At 39.3% G+C, this 20,374-nt stretch overlaps 1 protein-coding gene across 1 annotated transcript in view; it reads right to left on the bottom strand.

Annotated features, from left to right (window-relative positions):
- LOC139720676 (nucleolysin TIAR-like) overlaps window positions 1–19,992 on the bottom strand; it is a 76,376-nt gene extending 56,384 nt beyond the window's left edge. Inside the window, exon 1 of the mRNA XM_071632033.1 lies at window positions 19,876–19,992. Coding sequence (XP_071488134.1) covers window positions 19,876–19,902 — 27 coding nt within the window. The 5' untranslated portion in view covers window positions 19,903–19,992. The remainder of the gene's footprint in view (window positions 1–19,875) is intronic.
- Between the last annotated feature and the right edge of the window lie 382 nt (window positions 19,993–20,374).

Below are 20,374 nucleotides of genomic sequence, written 5' to 3'. Positions count from 1 at the left end.
CCTTCCTCTCTTTCCCTGCTGGTGTTACGCACAATACTATCTGGGAGTCGTGTCTAATGCACAAAGTTCTGCTCCCAGTAAACCTCGTCACCCACCATCACCAGTGTCTCACGCTCTTAGTCCAGACCCTTGAAACTACCAGCACATTGTGGAGCACCATATGCTTACATTTGCATATCACGTATAAATCTCAGATCAGTCAATTGGAGTACAAACACCAAAGGGTACAGAAGGAAGAGGTAAGGTTACGTTACCTCAGCTACACTAGTGTTCTAATCCAGTTTTATTGCAAGCAACAAATAAATATTAATCTGAGCCAGAAACATTCACCTCACAGTGGACTGAAGGAAAGAAATAATCAGCTTTAAAAAGTCTTTCTTTGAAATATCTATAGCATGGCTATGCTTTCTGTAAAACATGGTACAGCATTTATCAAATTCACTGCAAACAAGTGAACTTTTCAAGTGATTATGGCTGCGTTTATCTAACTTGAGAGTGAGAATCACGTTTCAAAACGCTTTTAGAACGGTGTTTGCAAACGTGGTTTGAAACGCGATTCTCGGGGTGCCGCGTTTATCTAACCATCATACAATCGCGATTTGAGTGGTGTCACTGCGCAGCTGCTTTGCGCTGTTTGACCCGGGAAATAAAGGTCAACTGCACACCAGCAAACATGCCTCATCAGTCACACACAAATAATGGGTAGAGAACACAACTGGAAACAGCTGGGATTTGACCTTGAGATATAAATGCATTTCAAAACAGCATTGCGTTTATCTACTCACAGAACGGCGATCATGGTCTCAAACGTGTTTCAAAATGCCCTTTGAAAGGCGTTTCAAAACGGCATTTCTAAACGCGTTTGAAAACACGGTTGCGTTTATCTGTCCCCTGAAAATGCCTCAAACGCGTTTAGGATCGTGATTCTGCCTCAGAATTTTTTTTTTTGTTAAATGCAGCCTATGTTTATGAGTGGTGTATCTGTCATATAGCAAAAACAACATCTTTGCCCAGTGTTACCCTTTAATTTTCTATAACTTGTTGCCAATTTCAGGGTCAGGTATAAATCTAACAATTCATAGACTTATTAGTGGAAATTGAGCAAAGAAAATGGGATTCCATAGGGATTGGAAACCGAGACCTCCGGATGCTAGCCCGGTGCTCTACCGACTTTAATAGCCCTAGTTCAGTGTTCGTCCCAGAAACCCTAAATTCTCAATGCTCGAATGGTCAGAAGCTATAGCAGTGTGTTTGTGTGTGACACACACGTACACACTTGAACCTGGCATAAACCTGAAGGATAATTCAACTTGGGGATAAATGCAAGGGATCACCGAAGTGATGCAGCTTTTTGAGTATGTAACAAACGCAAACAGAAAACTGACCAGAAATGAACATTATTTATTAGTGGAAAATTGAGCAAAGAAAATGGGATTCCATGTTATGACAATCCTGGAACAGAAATGTACAGGTGGTACTAGTATGTGACCAAAATAAGGCTCAAATAATATAAAATTTGTATTGTAATTCTACCAATAGAATGCTAACAATGAATAGTGAAAAATCACGATAAGGAAACCAGCATCAAACCACAGAAATACATGGCTCACATGACCTTCACAAGTTATGCTGTTATGCCATATTTATCAAGCCTTTGTATCATGATTACAGAGGTGCTGGGGTCCATACACATGGCTTTAAAGGGAAGGTAAACCCAAAGAACAATGTGGATTGAGTGAAAGCAGCAGGGCAATTCCGCGGTTAGTAACGTTACATTTGAACAAATTTAGATATTTGTTTTTACTCCTAAATTACCATTTATTCATTTCAAGCCAAAATTATGTCAAAAACATGTTCATCATTCCCAGGTTTATGATACAGAAAAGAATTAATACAATCCAACAAATAATAGCATTGCTATGGCAACTTAAAGGGCTGGTTAGTAACGTTACGAAAAAAGGACATGACAAAAAAATCAATGTCTTGCAACAAAAAGTGTGCAAAAATTCAAGTTACTTCAAACGAAGTGTTGTATTAATTTCAATTATTGCATCATGACAAATGTTCACACAATGTTTTTTAGCAGTTCGACCAATAATTTCTTAGCTAGACCCCCAAAAGCATGGTTAGTAACGTTACGGTTAGCAACGTTACATTTGTCCGGAGTAATTTCGCAGGTCATTTCACCCTTTTGTAATTGACAAAATGTCACATGACTTCTGGAGTATTTAAATGTATTTATCTTTTACCCTTTAGCAAAACTTTTAGGAAAATATTTCAAAGGAACCCACTGTAATTTGCATTTAAGTGAATTTCAGCATCCCCAGTCCCACATGTACATTTTAAATGATGGTTTTAGATCTCGCGAAATCAATAAATACGAAAGATAACATCTACTGAATTTGAAAGACCTTAATGATTGGTGAACATCCATGGCATTAGTTGATACCTAGATTAAAGTAGGCCCGCATAAAGAATCGCCCTCTCTCGGACAACTCGGGGCAGGCACCAGACACGGAGCGAGTCGATCTGGAAAAGGCTGTGAATGTGACGTCACCGTATCGAGCCTGCACGCGCACGCTGCAGCTAGCTAGCTGCATGCATGTGATATGCATTGCTAGACTGTAGATCTATGTTTTTCTGCTCGCGATCGCCTCATCGTCAGGAAACTCGGAAGTTTAGTAAAATCAAATCTGTCACTGTAAAGTTCTGATTTAAAACTACGGGATTATCAAAGTAATATAACATTTCCGTGGAAATTCAAGCTTTTTGATATCAGTAAGTCATTATTTTACCGGTGTACAATCGTCTGCGATATTTCGTTTGTGGGAACATTGTACCTATTCACCTGGATGATGTTTTCTGTTTGTATGAAATGCAATCAATAAAGATCACAAGAAAATGAATCTTTGATATTTCTTTTGTGTGATTTTATTTCATTTCTGTGTAAGCCTTTGCTTACACGGCCATCTCTATTCCGCTATTCAAATATTGTTATCGGCCCTTTTGCGCCAACAGAAAATATGTACTGACTTTAGCAAAACGAACTAGAAAGGTTCTATACATGTCAATTTACTGATGAAATCTCACACGAAGTACTGCAAAAACTGTTATTTAGTAAAATTGCAATATGGAGCTGAAATAAACATGTTAAACAATATTTATTAATTTTTAAAAGGAATCTCTTCAAAAGCTTTTTATTCAGATCAAATTTGTGGGGAATATTCCAGATATGCAAAATGAAATTGGCATCATTGTCCGAACGTGCTGCCCATGGAAAACTGTGTGTAAAAAAAGTAACGTTGCACTACAGTGTAACTATGCATTGATGATGAGCGATAGTTAATGGTTCGACATCACAGTTCAAACTATCTAACGAAGATGAGGACTGAGAGATTCTTAAAATCTAAATCAAAAAAATAGTCAACGGCAATCACGGTTTACGCCTAGTTAGAAGAAAACGGCACTCAGTACATATAGACTCTAGACTAGAACTAGGACTAGGACTAGTGAGCAGTCAAGGACCGAGAAGATTCTACTCGCCGCTCCGTCGACAGCTGTACTTGCACAGCGCTAATAATAGGCAAAGCGTAAACGTTTTGTATGCAATACATACCCCGAATGGCCCTAGCCCTGCTGCCAGAACTTGAAGAAAGTCCAGACGAAAATCCAGACTCCAAGGTCTAGCGTTGCCGCTAGAGGCCCTTGTGCTGCAGGCCCTGTTGTTTCTGTGCTGAATTTTGCAGGTAAGGTATCTGCTTTATGGATTTTCAATGTTTTTGTGGTCGAGATAAATCTCATGGTGGTCGTATTAACACCAAGGTCGTTTTAACATTCAAACAAAAAGTTACAGGGAAAAAATCAGTATCATTAATAATATGTCTCATGCATTTTTGTGTGAATTTCTTACATATTTCCTTGTACATTTTGACCTTTTGTTTACTATATTATTATTTTTTTTTTTTTGGGGGGGTGGGTATTATGGGTTTAAATTTCTTACAATACTGTACTATTTCTTTTGGCTATGCAATTAAGGCCTCTATGCGTACGTTAAATCAAGGGGTATTAATTGGTAAGTCCAAATCAAAAATGCATTTTGAGGCCAGATATCTTGATTCAACAACAAAACTACCTTTGCTAATTTCCCCATTTTGGCATAGTCTAAAAAGTTAGGCCCTAGCTCAGACAAAGTCATGCTAATTGAATTGCTAACAGTTAGGCCCTTGCTCTCATTCCAAACTCAAAATCTCACAATCGAACTTCTTGAATCTTGTTCTAGTTCTATTGAACTGAAACCGAAAGGTCTCTATACTCTGATACTTTCCCAAATTCATGTTGATGGCCTGTGGCTGGGCTAATACATACTCACATTTCACATTATTCAATTTGATATGAAATCTGCTACAAATGGTGCTAAAACTTACCAATTTTGAACATTAGCTGGGTCAAGTCTACTGCGGAGATCGATTTCACCCGCGCCTTCGTCGCCATCTCTCTCCCGCTCCACTACCCGGCCAGCCACGGCGGGATTGCGAGGAAGAGGCTCGTTTTGATACGGTACAGGCTGGCGTTCAACTGCACCTGCACTGCCTGATGATCCTTCGACGTCACTTTCATCTTCGTCGTACTCGCCTATCTCCCCATGGTCGTTATCGTAAGAGTCCGAATCATCAAACGAATCCTCCGAATCTGGATCACATTCCAAAATGAGGTCCTCGATATCCAAGTCAGAGGTACCTTCTGCCATTTTCAACAAGAAAGTCTAGTCGGCTTCGCATCCTACACGTATTAGCTTGGCTTTGTATACAGCTAGCTATACGCTTAGCTAGCGCTAGCTCGCGCTCGCTCTCTCGCATAAGATCGAGGCCTCATCACGGTGACGTCATCTCCCCGCTGAGAGTACAAACGAGCTGTTCTCTGGCTTTATTGAAACTAGTTATTCGTTTTATTAAGAAGGGCCTATCATTGGTAAGCGTTTCTAGGTGAATTCGAAACATGGTTAGGTGGAATCTATGGTACTTCCTCGTTATAATGAGGTATATATGACCCTGGTTTATGCATAATTTAGATTTCTATGCGGGCCTACTTTAAAGAGTAAGATAAAAAGGCACATTTCTTTTATCCATGTCATGTCCACCTAACTGCGGAATTGCCCAGCAACATTAGTAGAACACATCAGTGAAAGTTTGAGGAAAATCGGACAATCGATGCAAAAGTTATGAATTTTTAAAGTTTTGGTGTTGGAACCGCTGGATGAGGAGACTACTAGAGGATATGACGTATGAGTGGACAACAGTACAAAGAAAATATAAAGGAAATTAAAAAAAAAATCACTTTTCTAGAATTATGAAAGAGCAATGGACCAACCGCTTTCAGAAAGCAGGGGGAATAATTGCTACCCTTAACACAGGGTTCGAAATTGGCGATGGTCCGCTGGCCATTGGCCACCCAAAATCATGTCGGACTAGCTAAAAATCATAAAATTCTGAAGTAACTAGTCCGTCTGGCTAGCCAAAATATTGCTTCAGTGTCAAAATTGATTCTAAGTAGTCCGCCTGGCTAGTTATAAAAAAAAAGTTTAGTGCGACCCCTGTTAACATAATGTCAATATCAAGTTGATGGAATTTGTAATTTTCATGAAAAATTGATTTTTGTAGAATTTTCTTTATATTTTCTCGGTATTGTTGTCCACTCATACGTCATAACCTCTAGTAGTCTCCTCATCCAGCGGTTCCAACACCAAAACTTTAAAAATTCATAACTTTTGCATCGATTGTCCGATTTTCTTCAAACTTTCACTGATGTGTTCTACTAATGTTGCTGCTTTCACTCAGTCTACATTGCTCTTGGGGTTTATGTTCCCTTTAAATGCCAACTTGAACATCATGCGCTACCACTGCCAGTGAACAAGAACATACCATATTGGGCATTTTACATTTACACACATGATCAATTATTAAGCATATCAATATAAGTATCCACACATCAGATGGTAATCACAGTGCCATTTCTCCATGTGAACTATACATGTACAGGATCTATCTTCTCCAATATTCACTACTCCTCCCACCCCCCCCCCCCCCCAAAAAAAAGAGATAATAATCTCTCAATTAATACTCATACAAAAACTTCACTGCATATAGGGCATGAAGTTAATTATTTCTGGATCATTTCCCTTCACTTGCAGTAATAATAGTACAAAGGCCTAAGCATCAGCTGAACATAGTTTGCTTAGTGTTTTCTTTACATGCCTTGGGGCAGCATTAAACTTGGCTTTGTGCTGAAACTGGTGCTTTCATGACTCTATAAAATAATGCCAGCAGGAAGCCACACTGAACAGAATCATGCTAGTGCATTGTGGGATGAAAGTCACTGATGCATATATCCAATTAATCAAATCACAGGTTGATTACAGAATACACCTCAAGCTTCAGATTAAGAGAACAGTTGCATGAACCATGACAGCATTATGGAAAGTCTATTTGCCCAGTGTACTGCAATACATGGTTCTTCCTAAATTGCTATAATATACTGACCAGCAAATTCTCCAAAGATACTATCTATTCGACTGGTAAGTGCTTAAATGGCATGTCATTAGCTTATCCTTGAGTTTTAGTTGCCCGGGGCTAGCAGTATGTTAGTGGGGACAATCTGGCTAACCCACTGAGAACGGACTGATTTTGCTACAACATGCATTTCCCGTAGACACTTGCCCAAGGGTACTTGGGACTTGTCCTCAACGGGTTAACTTTTACTGTGCTTCATTTGCCAATTGGTACCAAGCTGGAGTGCTTTCTTCATTGATTGGCTCAGATGTCTGGAAACCAGCTGTCAATGAATAGAGATTACCTAATCCCCCCTAATCCCTCATGTGTCTTCATGGTCTTCCTGTTGGACTGAGGCACATTGTTTCACCAGAGTGGGTCTGCTGAACTTTACAGCAATGTCAAGTTTGGGTGAATTACCACTGAATGCAGATGTAAAAAGCTTTAGGTGGCAAGTTAAGCCTCGGCACTCAAAGGGTATGGTAGCCCAACCTACAGCAACATACACACACAGCACGGAGCTTCGGTCCCACTTGCCCATTTGCCTAGCCCAACCCAGGGCAATATACGCTCACTGCTAGACTAGTAAAATGGATGTGCCCTTGCCCACTATTACGAGCATGAGACCCTCGTCCAAATGACAGCTGGGGCAAAGTGGATATTATCTCTTGAAATGCCCTGCACAGTGTAGTTTCACCATATCTTTGCACCATATTTTTTCCATATATTTCCTATGTCTGAGCAAATAGCCTACGTGTCAGCTAAGAACATCAGAAGTATGTTTGCGATTACTGTTCTGTCACACTACGTTTACTTATGCAATGCACTTGATTTTGCCAATTTGGCAATCTTCATTTTCAAATAATGCAATCTCCAGCCTAAACTGAGATCATACCTAGTAATACTAAACAGTTGTCAAAATACCTATGCTTGCTCATGGTAGTAGGACTGCAACTGAGTACTGTTTGTGTATGTGTGTGAGTGTTTTGCAGGTCATTTTGTTGGTTATCTTCAAAAACTACTAAAATAGAATAAAAACATATCAGAGAGCAATCATTAGGCAATGCACACCCTGAAAGGTTAAGAGTGAACTCTTCATGTTGGCCTCCTCTCAAAACGCAGGCTTCCAGATTAACATTTACACATATGTCTCCAAAAGCAAACACCATCTCACAGAGTTTCAGTACACAAGCCAGCCAGCATACCAGCTATGTACACGTGTCCTTACTGACATCCAGGCTAATGGCAAATTTGTTTCTGCAGGGGGGTCAAAGTTTCTGCTACACCATCATGACAATAGATGGCGCTATTCACATCTACCTTCTTTTCAACATAAGAGTGCTGGTGACTGCCAACACAGACATACAGTATATTTCAGGAAACTGCACTTGCCTGGTAAATCATAAATCACATTCATAATAAAGTCCTAAAGACTGTCCAAAAGATAAACTCCCATCAATATATTGGCAAAGTGGAATATCAATGGGAAATCTACTCCAAACCTCAATATTGTAAAACTGGCAAAGTACTAATTTATGATGAATAAAGGTACCTGTTAATAACATGGTAACAGGGAAAACATGATACAGAAGCACATAGACCAGTAATGTGGAGTCTATTCCTTCTCACCAATTCTCATTTTAAAAATAGTCCTGATTTTAAAACAGTACTTCATATGTCGTCGGATCACTATCATAAGCAGAGTCAAATGGTCATAGCACCCAAGTCTTTGATATTTGATGTTACTGCATGTATGCCATTGAAAAAGAAAAAAATGCAGTGTTAGCTTTTCGAAGGAAGCAAATCACCGATATACAGTTGATGTTGATTAAGATAGCCATCTATCTGGGCCCTGTTTTATGAAGAGTTAAAATTGATTATATACAGTTGAACCTCTCTTATCCGGCCTCCCTTTATCCGGATCTCTCTATTATACGGACGCATTCTCTCCGTGATTTTTTTTTTAAAAATTTTTAGAATTACGGGAGGAAAGGGGGATTCCCAACTCCTTGAGAACTCCTACACAAACGCACATGAATTACATATTACTTCCAACATGATTAACATACATTACATCAAATTTCCTTCCAAATTGCTTACCTTCAGACATTTTAACATCCCCAAACATCCCCAAATCATCGCAAGAACATGGACAGATTATGCGCTTGAGTCCTCTCAAATGTAACAATGAAAAGGTTGCAGTATACACATTACTACATGTGGTACTACAATGGGCTACATCAGTACATGTGTATGTATATGCACATGTATAAAGCATTGAGTCTCCCGTATCCGGCCAAATCCCTTATCCGGATGAGCCCCGGTCCCGACTTGTCCAGATACGAGAGGTTCAACTGTAAGTCTATGGCAGCCTGTGTGATGAGGAAATTTAACATCGATTTTATCTCTTGATAAAACGGGACCCAGAACTATGTGTAACCATATATTTTCTCATCTAGGGGGTGAGTTTTTAAGAACCTTCTGATAAGCGATCAATATTCCTCTACAAACATGCATGCACCATGCATACATATAATTCACAGGAGTAATATGATCTCTGCAAGAGTATGCAACAATTACAACCATGCTCTTTCACTTTTGGATATACATGTATTGACATTTTGTTCCGATAATAGTTAATGAAGCAGTATTTGTTCACCTGCTGAATGCTGCTTGAGTTGCACTACCCTCATCTTCCTCAACACATACCGCATTTCTTTCTAGCTGCCATGCCAGGTTAGGCGCCAGCAATGGATGGGGCAGACGGGGTAACTATTGTCATGATTGTGTCCAATGTGATCATGGTCTGTCTCTCCATAATTTGAAAACCAAGCCAGTGAGTAAGAATGAAGCATTTGGTATTACTTGGGACACTCCTAATTTGTTCCAAAACTGCTGCAATGAAACATGTCAAATGAATCACTCATAATCACTATACAGTACTGGACACGATTTTCACAATCATCTGCCTTCACTGAGAACATTCAAAAACTCACACTTGCTGCACATAATAGTTGAAAGCAAGGATTCTTCCTCATTATTCTTGTCCATCTGTATCATTACAGGATGTTAACAAGCATACATGATTGATACTGCTTGATGTCTAGTACATAATTTCTATTCAGTCATCCTGGGGGAAAACCCTACAATGGTTAGATGCAATTTATTGGTTTTCAAGCAGGCATGCAAAATTATCTACTTCACTTGGGTTTCACCCCACTCTATTATGTCAAGAGGGACCTTTCTGTACACAATGTGTTTTTTGTATGCAAAGAACAAACAGGCATTGTATACTTATGCACACAGTATTTATACAGGTTATGCAACATACTGATTTCTCTGCAAAATACCAAGGTGTACCAGTAACTGTAGTAGTAGTAGTAGTAGTAGTAGTAGCAGTAGTACAGTAGTAGCAGTAGTTGGTAAAAATTGAATTTTAAAAGCTTATATGATGATAATTATCAGATCAAGGATGACAAATAGATAAATGTGACTTTGTAAGTTTTTATGAACTCGTGAGCAACTATGAGCATATACAATGTAACATTATACTCGCAAGGTACGCCTTTGAATGTTTGAGAAGGGAAAATACCCCCCCCCCCCCCTCCGTTTGAATACCTGTTCATGTTTGAGTAGGTGACCTACAATGTGCACATCATCTACATGAACCCTGATATAGATATAATATAAATAAATGTGCAGTATAGTGCCACAACGAGACAGTGAAGTCATATGCATGAGATTGCACTTCTACAAATCCTCAGAAGCTTGAATCAGTCTGAAATATGACATTCTTATGTACATGTACAAAAATTTACAAACGTTTCTGTAAAGAAATAAAATGGTAAAAAATCTCACTCTGCCATAAAATATTGATAGTTTGCACTCATACCATATTATCAAGCAAATATTATACATTAGGCTTTGTGCATCGCGAGTTTTATGCAGCTCAATGTAATTAAAGGTATAATCATTAACTTTGTACTTCTCCATCCTCCCCCCCCCCCCCCCACCCAATCATGTAGGGGAAAAAAATAGGTGATTTTGTTGATACTGAGCTACGAAAACCCACTGTGAATACATTATCATGATCACTCTGGCATGGTTCACAGCTAGTCAAGGTCAAAACCAGCGCAGCAAATCCTGCTGATCATCTGCCATTCCTCTCTGCATGAAAGAAAGTAAGGACAAAATACAGTGGGTCCTCGCCGTACAACGACAGATCCGGAGAGACAAAAAATTTCCTGCTATCCAACCAAGCGGGGATTTGTTTGGGGGAATTTGTTTTTTTGTGGGACAGAGCCATGCACATACTCTAACAGACAAAATCCAGTATTTTTGTTAAACGCAACCCACTTCTGTGTGAACAGGTACGTGACCAACTGACAATGCACTGAATTGGCCTGTTACCATGACTTCACATGTATAATTGCAGTCCATTTTCCATTTATGATGCCCTTTTAGAGTACCGCTTGCAATAAAAATACATAATGCGCTGAGGAGGGCTTCCTTTAGATCTAAACCAATACCCTGTCCAACAAGTTAAAATGTGTACTCAAAGTAACTTTATACCAGTAACCAATGTTCCTGTTTGCCTAGAAGAGCAACAATTACCGTTCCTTCTCAATACCCATATTATTGGTTACCCAGTTTATTCTACAATGTCACACTTGTTCTATGTTCCTCCAAGAAAAACAGTTTGACTGCAGTGCTGACTAAGGCTACCCTGGAGTTAAAAAAAGTTCTTGAACACATTAATAACAAACAAAAACAAAACAAAACATGCAGACGCACGAAATCAAAAGATGTTTGCTGCTCTATGTAAGCACGTAAACTATGAACTAGGAACTATGTAAGCACGAAATCAAAAGATGTTTGCTGCTCTATGTTAGCACGTAAATTGAAAAGCTTGTACGGTGTCTGGCCCATCCAGCTAAAATTCTGGACCTGGGCCAGATGGGCATGTTCTTGGTATGCAGAATTGGCAGTCCTCTTTGTGTTGCAGTCCGCTATTTCCCCATTGGAGCTCTTCCGCCCCAGAGAGAGACAAGACATTTTCCGACATCGGGCCCCAGGCCCACCCAAGTCTTTGCTGGACACAACAAGGGACACATGACATGGAATCGAGAGGCAAAGGAGAGGTCGAGCCATCTTGACTGTAGGCAGTTTCACCACGCCTACCGACTGACATATCAACTATAATAGATCTACAAAATCTCAATTAATAACATCCTGTGCAGTTTGCACCACAGATGTCTGGAGATCTTCGGCTGGGATTTCACCCTCAAATTACTGAGGGTCTGGCTGTGGTTTGTGGAGAATCACTTATTCTACAATGCCCAGAATCATACGATATGGCTATGCGTGTTCAAGGCATGCATGTTTTTTTGGTAACGTTCATTTGTTTGAGGACCTCATAAAGCATACTAGTGATAATTAATACTGAACATGCCACAAACTAGAAATCTGGGTTCTCTACACTCAGTCAACATAAAAATCACGCCTGCATATTTGTGGTTGCTCAATACTGATATTTGTTGTTTTTTGAGCCCTGCAACAGAACCAGCAATATGCGGGTATCATAAATCGAGACTATCATAGAAGTGTGATGACTCTATCTCCTGCCGATGTGGCAGCCTTCATAATCCTACAGAGATGTGTCACACAGCTGGCACGCTGACCTGTGCACGACCTCCACGGCTTCAGGTCAGTGTATGCCTAGGTATTCATCGGGATCCTGACTTCATTTACGCCCAAGCTTTACACTGCTGTGACGCCATTTAAGACGGATTAATACTGTTGTACCATACAATGTGCTGTTACAGTCACCAGCTCTGATACAATCAAACTCAAAAATGCCAAAGGATAGAATGTCATATTTTGAAACCTAGTAGCACAAGGCTCTCTGTAGTACAGTGAACTTGGCGTCACCTGTTTCCAAAGATATTTCTTGCTCAGACTGTGCATAGTTTACTAGTAAATACATGTATGCAGGTTTCGACCTCAAGTTCAAAGAGAGTGGTTTGCATCTCACAACAGGCTTTAAAAAGCCTGTTTACCTTGTTACTGTTAGTGACGACCTGGCCCCTGTTGCATAAAACTATGGTAACTCTATAATTACTGGTAACTTTGCAATCAATGGTAGCCATCAGTGATTTGGTTTTGACTGGCTACGGAATTAGTGTTGTATGGAAGTTACCATGCATGCCATTGACTGCAGAGTAAGAGTACCATTTAAAGTTACCATAATCTTTATTCTTAATGCAATGGGGCCCTGCACACAATGCAAATGCACATGAAACAATTTCATACCACACTCAAATAGGCAAGTGCCTGCGCACACACATGTACACAAACACAAGTAGACACAGGTTGTAAACAGCTAAAAAATATTTTTGGCTAAATCCCCCACAGTTGGGAAAAAGCATCTGATGGCCTGATAGAGCCAGCTGCTCGATTGTATTACTCATATGAGCCTGGTCCTTTGTATTATTCGCACAGCAGTAGGTCTGCCAAGTATGGTACAGTACTAATACCATCCACCACTCAGTACACAACTGAACACATGGGTGCCACTTCACTTTTCACACATGCCAACACGTCCACTCTTTTTGTGTGCTCAAATGCACAGAAGGGGAAAAACCATGGTAAACATATCCCTGCCTTTTTCTGGCATTGCTGCACTCAATCCATATGGGAACCCAAGCCAACAAAACAGAAAAAGGAAAATTATGCAAGAGCAAAGGAAGAACCCAATCTGGACCTTAAAAAAATGCAAGTCTATTTGGTGATTGGTTCAATAACTAATATAAATGTTCTATAGCATTTCCTATGGGCAAGTTACTGTGGCAGTATCAGTTGTGTGCCTGCATGTCACTTGTGAAATAAACATTGTACCTGCTCTCTGAATATTGAAAAAGAAATCATCTTCTTTTTCTTTTTTTTTACTTATTTGCAGGAACAAGTCTTACTCTGTCTTAGTGGATTTCAAGAGAGAAAGTATCTTTGACTTGAGCAGTCATAAAGGGAATTTTTCCCTCATTACATAATGATGTGATTTTACATATCTCCCACACGAAATGGTGAAAAAAAAAGAGAATCTACAAGTCTGAAAATATTTTTCTTCTAATAGTTGTTTACTACTGTCAGTAATTAAAGGTACTATCTACCACTGGGAGCAGTGATTTAAAATGTTTGAGGTATCACATTTGATGCATGTGTAGGTCAGTTGTATCACAAAACATCCTACCATATAAAAATTTTGCAATAAAGCCTAAAATATAAGGGGATATCACTATTTTTCTCAATAAACCATAACTGTAGACAGTTTTTTCTAGAAGCAATTTTATTATAAATATTGTTTACATTTTGTATGTTTAACAATCCTTAAAATTTATTATACTGATTAACATTTTTACACTGGTTGTTTCTGTCCCAAACTCACATTTTAGAACTATTTGGAGGCACTAAAGCTGGGTTTCTGTGTCACCTGAAAATAGCAAATAATGCCTTTAAAGGCATAATTTACCATTTGCAGATGAAACAAAAACCCAGCATTAGTGCTTTAAAATAGTTCTTAAATGTGAGTTAGGGATAGAAACAACCACAGTAAAATTGATGTTAATGCTCAAGTCACACACAGCCGGGTCACAAAACGGATTTGATCCGGATGAAAATGAGCCGGAATAGTCCCGGAATGGAGGGTAATTTATGCTACAGTCACACACGGCCAGATTTCGTACCGGGTCCACAAGGAATTAAAACCGTATCGACCCGGTTCGAGTCATCTAGCATAAGTATTGTTAAATATACAAAATGTGAACAATAGTTATAATAAAAATGCTTACAGACTAAACCGTCTATAGTTACGGTTTATTGAGAAAAATATCTCCTTATATTTTAGGTTTTATTGCGAAAATTTTATATGACAGGATGTTTTGTGATACAACAGATCTACATGTACACATATGCATTCAATGTCATATCTTGAAAATCTTTTATATCACTGTTCCCAAAGGTAAACGGAACCTTTAACATCGTAACTGTACAGGCCGATGCAAACCAATTTGATTGGATCAAAATTTGTCCTTTAAGTTCTCATTCCTACTCACTGCATGGTACAGTTTATCATTATCATTACTTTTGTTAGTATAGTATATTATCATCATGATCATTGTTTATATTCATAAATTTTTATTACTTGACAGGAGCTATAGAATAATGTCACTGTGTTTAGCTACACTGGGCAGTCACAAAGAATGGCAAAAACACTGCCCCCCCCCCTCCCCCGCATACAATACTTTACAGCAATACAATACATCCAAACCACCAGAACAGTAAAAACAGTAAGACTCTATAAAGATCTAGAGGTTGGTCACCTATAGTCCGCGGGCATTTGCAAGGAAGGCGAAACTATTATTCATTGGTTGCCATAGCAATACAGCTACATAATAAAATGCTTCCACTGCTTCCAGAATATAAAACGAACATATAATCGCTAAAAGGCTCAATATCCGCTTCTTCCTCATTAACCATGCATTGTATGTTCTTCTATTCCCGGAATAACCAGGAAATGGCAAGGACTGTTTCCTACCTAGAGAGCCATCCCTGGAAAATATGAAAATGAAACCAGTAAATTTGCCCACTCTTTAATAGGGGATATACAAGACACAATGTTCTAACTATCATGGAAATTTCCATTCACTTTGCCCAAGGACCATGCCTGGTAATGTGATTAAATATCAAAGTCCTACAAGTTTCACTTTAACCTGTGTTTTTTATACACACACACATTGTCATGTGAAATAAAAGTTGAAGTTTCGAAGTCAAATAATTTGGCTTCCTTGTATGGCAAAACTATGTCATCATTTAAAGCTCTTGTCAAAGCAGCAGCAAGGACACATTCTCCTTTCATGTGGATTGATAGAATGCAGCAGTGTAAAACAGCACCAGTGAAAGTCCGAGGAAAATCAGGCAATCTGTTCAAAAGTTTAGTAGTATTCATGTAAATCATTTTGTGTGTGAGCTCAGTACTCATAGTTTCTGTACAGGCCGTAAATTGTACATCCAAACGGACTGGGCAGCACAACATTTCTGTGAATGGATGAAAACATACCATATAAAGCAATAGCCCATCGTGAATTCAAGAATCTGTGAACATGTCTTGGAGCTTCTCAGTGCGAAAATTAATTGCACTAAAATATTACCATTTACAGTAGCGACTCTTGTGTCACTTAGTCCTGAGTGTAACTAATGTAAGTAAAAAAGACTGCTGAATCAACTTTAGCTTAGCCACAGACATGTGTATTGACCACACTATGAGAAAAATAGGCTCACAATAGTGTATTAATCTATCACTATTAATGTTTAGTAGAAAGGAATTTTAACAGCACACCATGAGCATCATCAAACTCTTTTTTTTTTTAAATTCTGCAGCTATTTTGCAGCTCATTTTTCACACACAAAAAGAGTAAAATCACAAAACTAGGGAGTTGTTCAGGCACTGGATTTTATGTCTAAATGTCTGGCAATATGCTTCAGATCAGTGAGTATACTACATCTCTGACTACTGTACGAGCTGAAATTTTCGCGGTGGTTTCATTTTCGCGAATTTCGCGACTCGCCTTTTGAACCGCGAAAATAACAACACGCGAAAATAACAACGCGCGAATAACTAAGTTCAGTTAGACCCTCGCAACCGCGAAATTAACAACACACGAAAATGTCCTCCAAGTAGCAATTCGCGAAAATATCTGTACGCAAAAATTTCAGCTCGTACAGTATAAGATACTTGACGATCATTTGTTTTTATGTGTACCAGAGATTAACAGATCTGACACAAGTCTTTCATTTGTACAATTATGTAGGTTCTCTGCTATTAAAATAGGCATTTACAATTTTCATCTGTGCCTCAGATCTCGAACCTCGATGAGGCGATCCTTAACACAGATTGTACACTTTAGACTGGGAAGGTTGGTTCAGTGAAGTCACTGTCCAACAATGAATGGGACTGAGTGAATCGCAGGTACATGTACTAGAGGATTTTGTTGTTGTTGTTTTTTCATATCAAAGACAGAGATATTCCTGTAGCATGCAAGTAAAATAGGGCCCCCAGAATGACAGCATTATGGACCCTACTGGGGCTGTTTCGCCCAATTGCTGGTAGAGCAACTCTCTGAAACATGTGGGTAGCCAGTGCAGGGACAGCAGTGGAGGGTCAATGTATCCAGACCCTAAAGGTTTATGGAAAAGCTGAAAACCCTAATCATTTATCATGGGTCCTTTGCAGCCTGAGGAAAGTCCTGCAAATAGTCAAGATAATAATTGTTGTTCACTAAATTATATGTTTATGGCGCTTGAGAGATGAACCCCCTGTTCAGATGCAAGTCAGTTTATACCAAAACTTCATAAAGAAATGTAGAAAAATGATGTACAATGTATAAAGAATCATGGTATAGCCGACAGATCATTCAGACGCTAATCTCGACCGTTCTGGAAAATGTTGTATAGATGTGCAGTTTCCCATGGCACATGCTGTTGTGGTCAATGAGTAACAGCTATGGGACCACCTTCCGTGCGCGCTCCCATTAAGCCTGTCCAGTTTTACCGTTCTATGGTTGCCATACGTTCAGACGCATAATGGACATGATGAAATGCTGATTCGTTATCAAGTTCTAGTTCGAAACGATGCTCTGACCGTCGTTTCGCTATACCTCGTTTCGTTATACGTTGTTTCGATAGTCAGCGTTCATCGTATAGCTATACCATTTTGGTATAGCTATACCATTCTAGTATAAATTTTTTGCGTCTGAACACCCTGGAAGAGTGGTTACTCCGTGTCCACCATGCTGAACAAGGTAGACTGTGCTAGGAGTCAGTGTGTATGTGTGAAGGGTGTCCCATCCCAGTCTGGATACAAGTGCAAAAGCTGACCAACCCAACCTGTAGCCCTACTGCACATGACAAGCAGTCCCTGAAGCAGTTCTTGCAACACTGTAGCACTACAGGGGCTCCAGGCCACAGAACCACGCTCAAAACACTGGATGAGCAAGGGCTTCATATACAGTATGCTCCATACCCAACCTACTGGAAGAACATGGCATCGTAGCCAGTTTGAGAATTAGTGACGAACCCACTGTCATGAAAAAGTTTCTACAGAGAGAAGTTCCAAGACTTGGCACAACAATTCATTACCAGATTAAAAAGCAGTGGTGTTCACATTAGACACGAAGAGCGCCATGCTCAGCAAAATATACATGCTCATAAGTTCAAATTACATATATCTCAAGTAAATGTAAACAATCATTTAGAAACTACATGTATCATCCAAATCTTCACTTTCTCCAAATAAATATCTGAGAAAGTTGATTGTTTGCTCTCATATCAAGCATTGCGATCAGACATAATTCACACAAGGGTGATCTGGTTTTTACTACATGCTACATTCAAAGAAAACAGAGAACATTCTTACAATCACTCTGCAGTCACTCTCATACATGGATTAAAAGTGTTGCTGTAATGTTCTAAATATGATATTATGTCAGGTGTCAAAGTGCAGTTATTATAAACCAGATAAAGGGACAAACCTGATAAACTTCTATACTTTCCTGCAGAAAGTGCTCAAAATGGGTGTAGTTCTGTAAATGTAATTCTGTAGAATCTCTGATAAAGCACTTAGGCATACTTTTTAAGACTTGTAAAGTTCTCTTGCACAAGGGAATTTTGGGTTTCTGCAAAGGCTGTAGACAAATACTTGTAGGTGCACATTTAGTGTGGCATCTATGATGTGAATGAAACATGATCTCTATTTGATCGGGTATTAAGCTTAATCAGGCAAGAAATGCTCTACCCAACACTATCCAATTACCTAGCAGTATACAAATGATGCACAGGCCTGAGTGCATTGCAGTTGGAATTGTGTTCATAAGGTTACTATGGAATGCTTAACCCACGAGGTAGAGCCGATGGGGGTTTAGGCTAAATTCCATAGTAACCACATGCACACTATTCATAGAAGGGTGGGGGGGGGGGTGCAATCCTCTTGCCAGAAATCCATTTTTTTTTAATGTAACCAGATGAAAAATTTACTGAATGCATTTCCTTTTGGTTTGCCATAGATGAAAACCATGCATCTAGTAATTACTGGATGCATGGTTTGCTCCACAATAATCGTCTCTTATTGAGTGTGTGAACCTTTTCTACAAGTGTGTGATAACATGTTTACAGTGGTTGTCCTCTTTGGGGGAGTGTGCCAGCAGTACAAATTTAACACACAGCTTTTCACTCCCTGTTCTATGACAACCACTCAATCAATATGACAGCATTTCCACCCCGTCATGACCATTGATCAGTGACCTGTATGAACATGAACTTATCAGCATGCTAAATCAAGGCTGCACACTGGCACTGGTCTGACGGTCCAGGACAAGGAAAAATTACTGTCGGATCAGTAACTTTTTCAGGAATGGATCAGTGAAAAATGGAAAAAATGGTTAGCTACTGGTCTGACAAACAGGTTGGACCAGCAGAGAAAGGGGTTAGTGTGCAGCCCTGGCTAAATATTGGTCCTCTGAGGGTTGACTTGTCCTGTGCTCCCAGTGGAAATTGTTCTCACCAGGATATGACTTCCGCTTGGGGGTACTGGCAAGGTCCTTTTAATTGGCCCTGAAGCATTCTTGGTGCATGCTCATTCAAGCGAACACAGTTTCAGTTTCATCCAATCACACAGGTGGGATGCCACCTCAAAATGAAAATTTCCAGTGTAATCATAGATATTTCATTTTTACTTCATATTATCATCAGACATTGCTATAACACATAAATGAGGATGCAGCGGCGTGACGACCATTCATTTTTTTGTATTTTTTTCTAAACTTGCATCTTCCTTGCTGTTAACACTTCCCAAGTTTCCCATCCTGATCTGTGTATGTTTTCCTTCATCATAGAAACCTCTGGCTGGATTTGGTGTTTATGGGTATGTTGCTTACAGTGATCGAACATATTTACTCACATGTTTTTGTTTCTAAAGGTCCTTCCATATGTTCTGTAAATATTTGTCATGGTAAATGTTGCCAATTTTGTAGCCAGAGGAGGCTAAATTTCTAGGCTTTATGAGGACTATTGAATCAATCATATCAACACAAATCAATTCAATTCATCCACCATGTCATTATCATTCTCAAGAACATGGATGCTTATAATTTCTGTCACTACACACACAAACACACACACACACACTACACAACAATACATGTACATGCCGTATCTCAAACCACACTGACCACTTGCCCACAATCTGTGTTCCACCCTCCTCCCGATGATGGACACTCACCTTGTCAAAGACCCGTCTCCCGTTCATGGCCCCTAGAGCTGTATTGGCGGAGATGTTATCGAAGAATTCAACGAAGCAGTATGGGTCGCTGTTCCCATGCTGATAAAAAGAAGGGAGAGTAAAGAGAACATGAAATCACAAATCGTGGTAATAGTAACATAGCAAATTCCAGTAAAACACTCTTACTGTATACCAGGTACTTATTACTCAGTATTACTTCACACACAAAAGCCATTACTATACACAGTGCACTTAACAAAAGTATCATTGTAACAATCACTAGACTCCCTTTCTTCTTTTGCCAAGTTTTTTCTCTCAAATATTCTCTTTTGATAATGCGGTTTGGGGATATAGTGAGTGTGTGTGAAAATAGGTTACGGTACAAGGGGTTTGTGTGTGGGGGGGGGGAGGGGGTTCTTCCAACTAATGTATTTTGCATTTATATGTAATTGATTGTCTTTGTGTGTGTTTTGGTAAATATATAAATATTTCATTGTTG

Source organism: Diadema antillarum, unplaced genomic scaffold, assembly GCF_040938485.1.
Source record: "Diadema antillarum isolate AM-2024a unplaced genomic scaffold, OU_Dant_1.0 scf00000131, whole genome shotgun sequence".
In the NCBI taxonomy this organism is placed as follows: domain Eukaryota; kingdom Metazoa; phylum Echinodermata; class Echinoidea; order Diadematoida; family Diadematidae; genus Diadema; species Diadema antillarum.
This window is presented reverse-complemented; position numbering and strand designations above follow the sequence as displayed.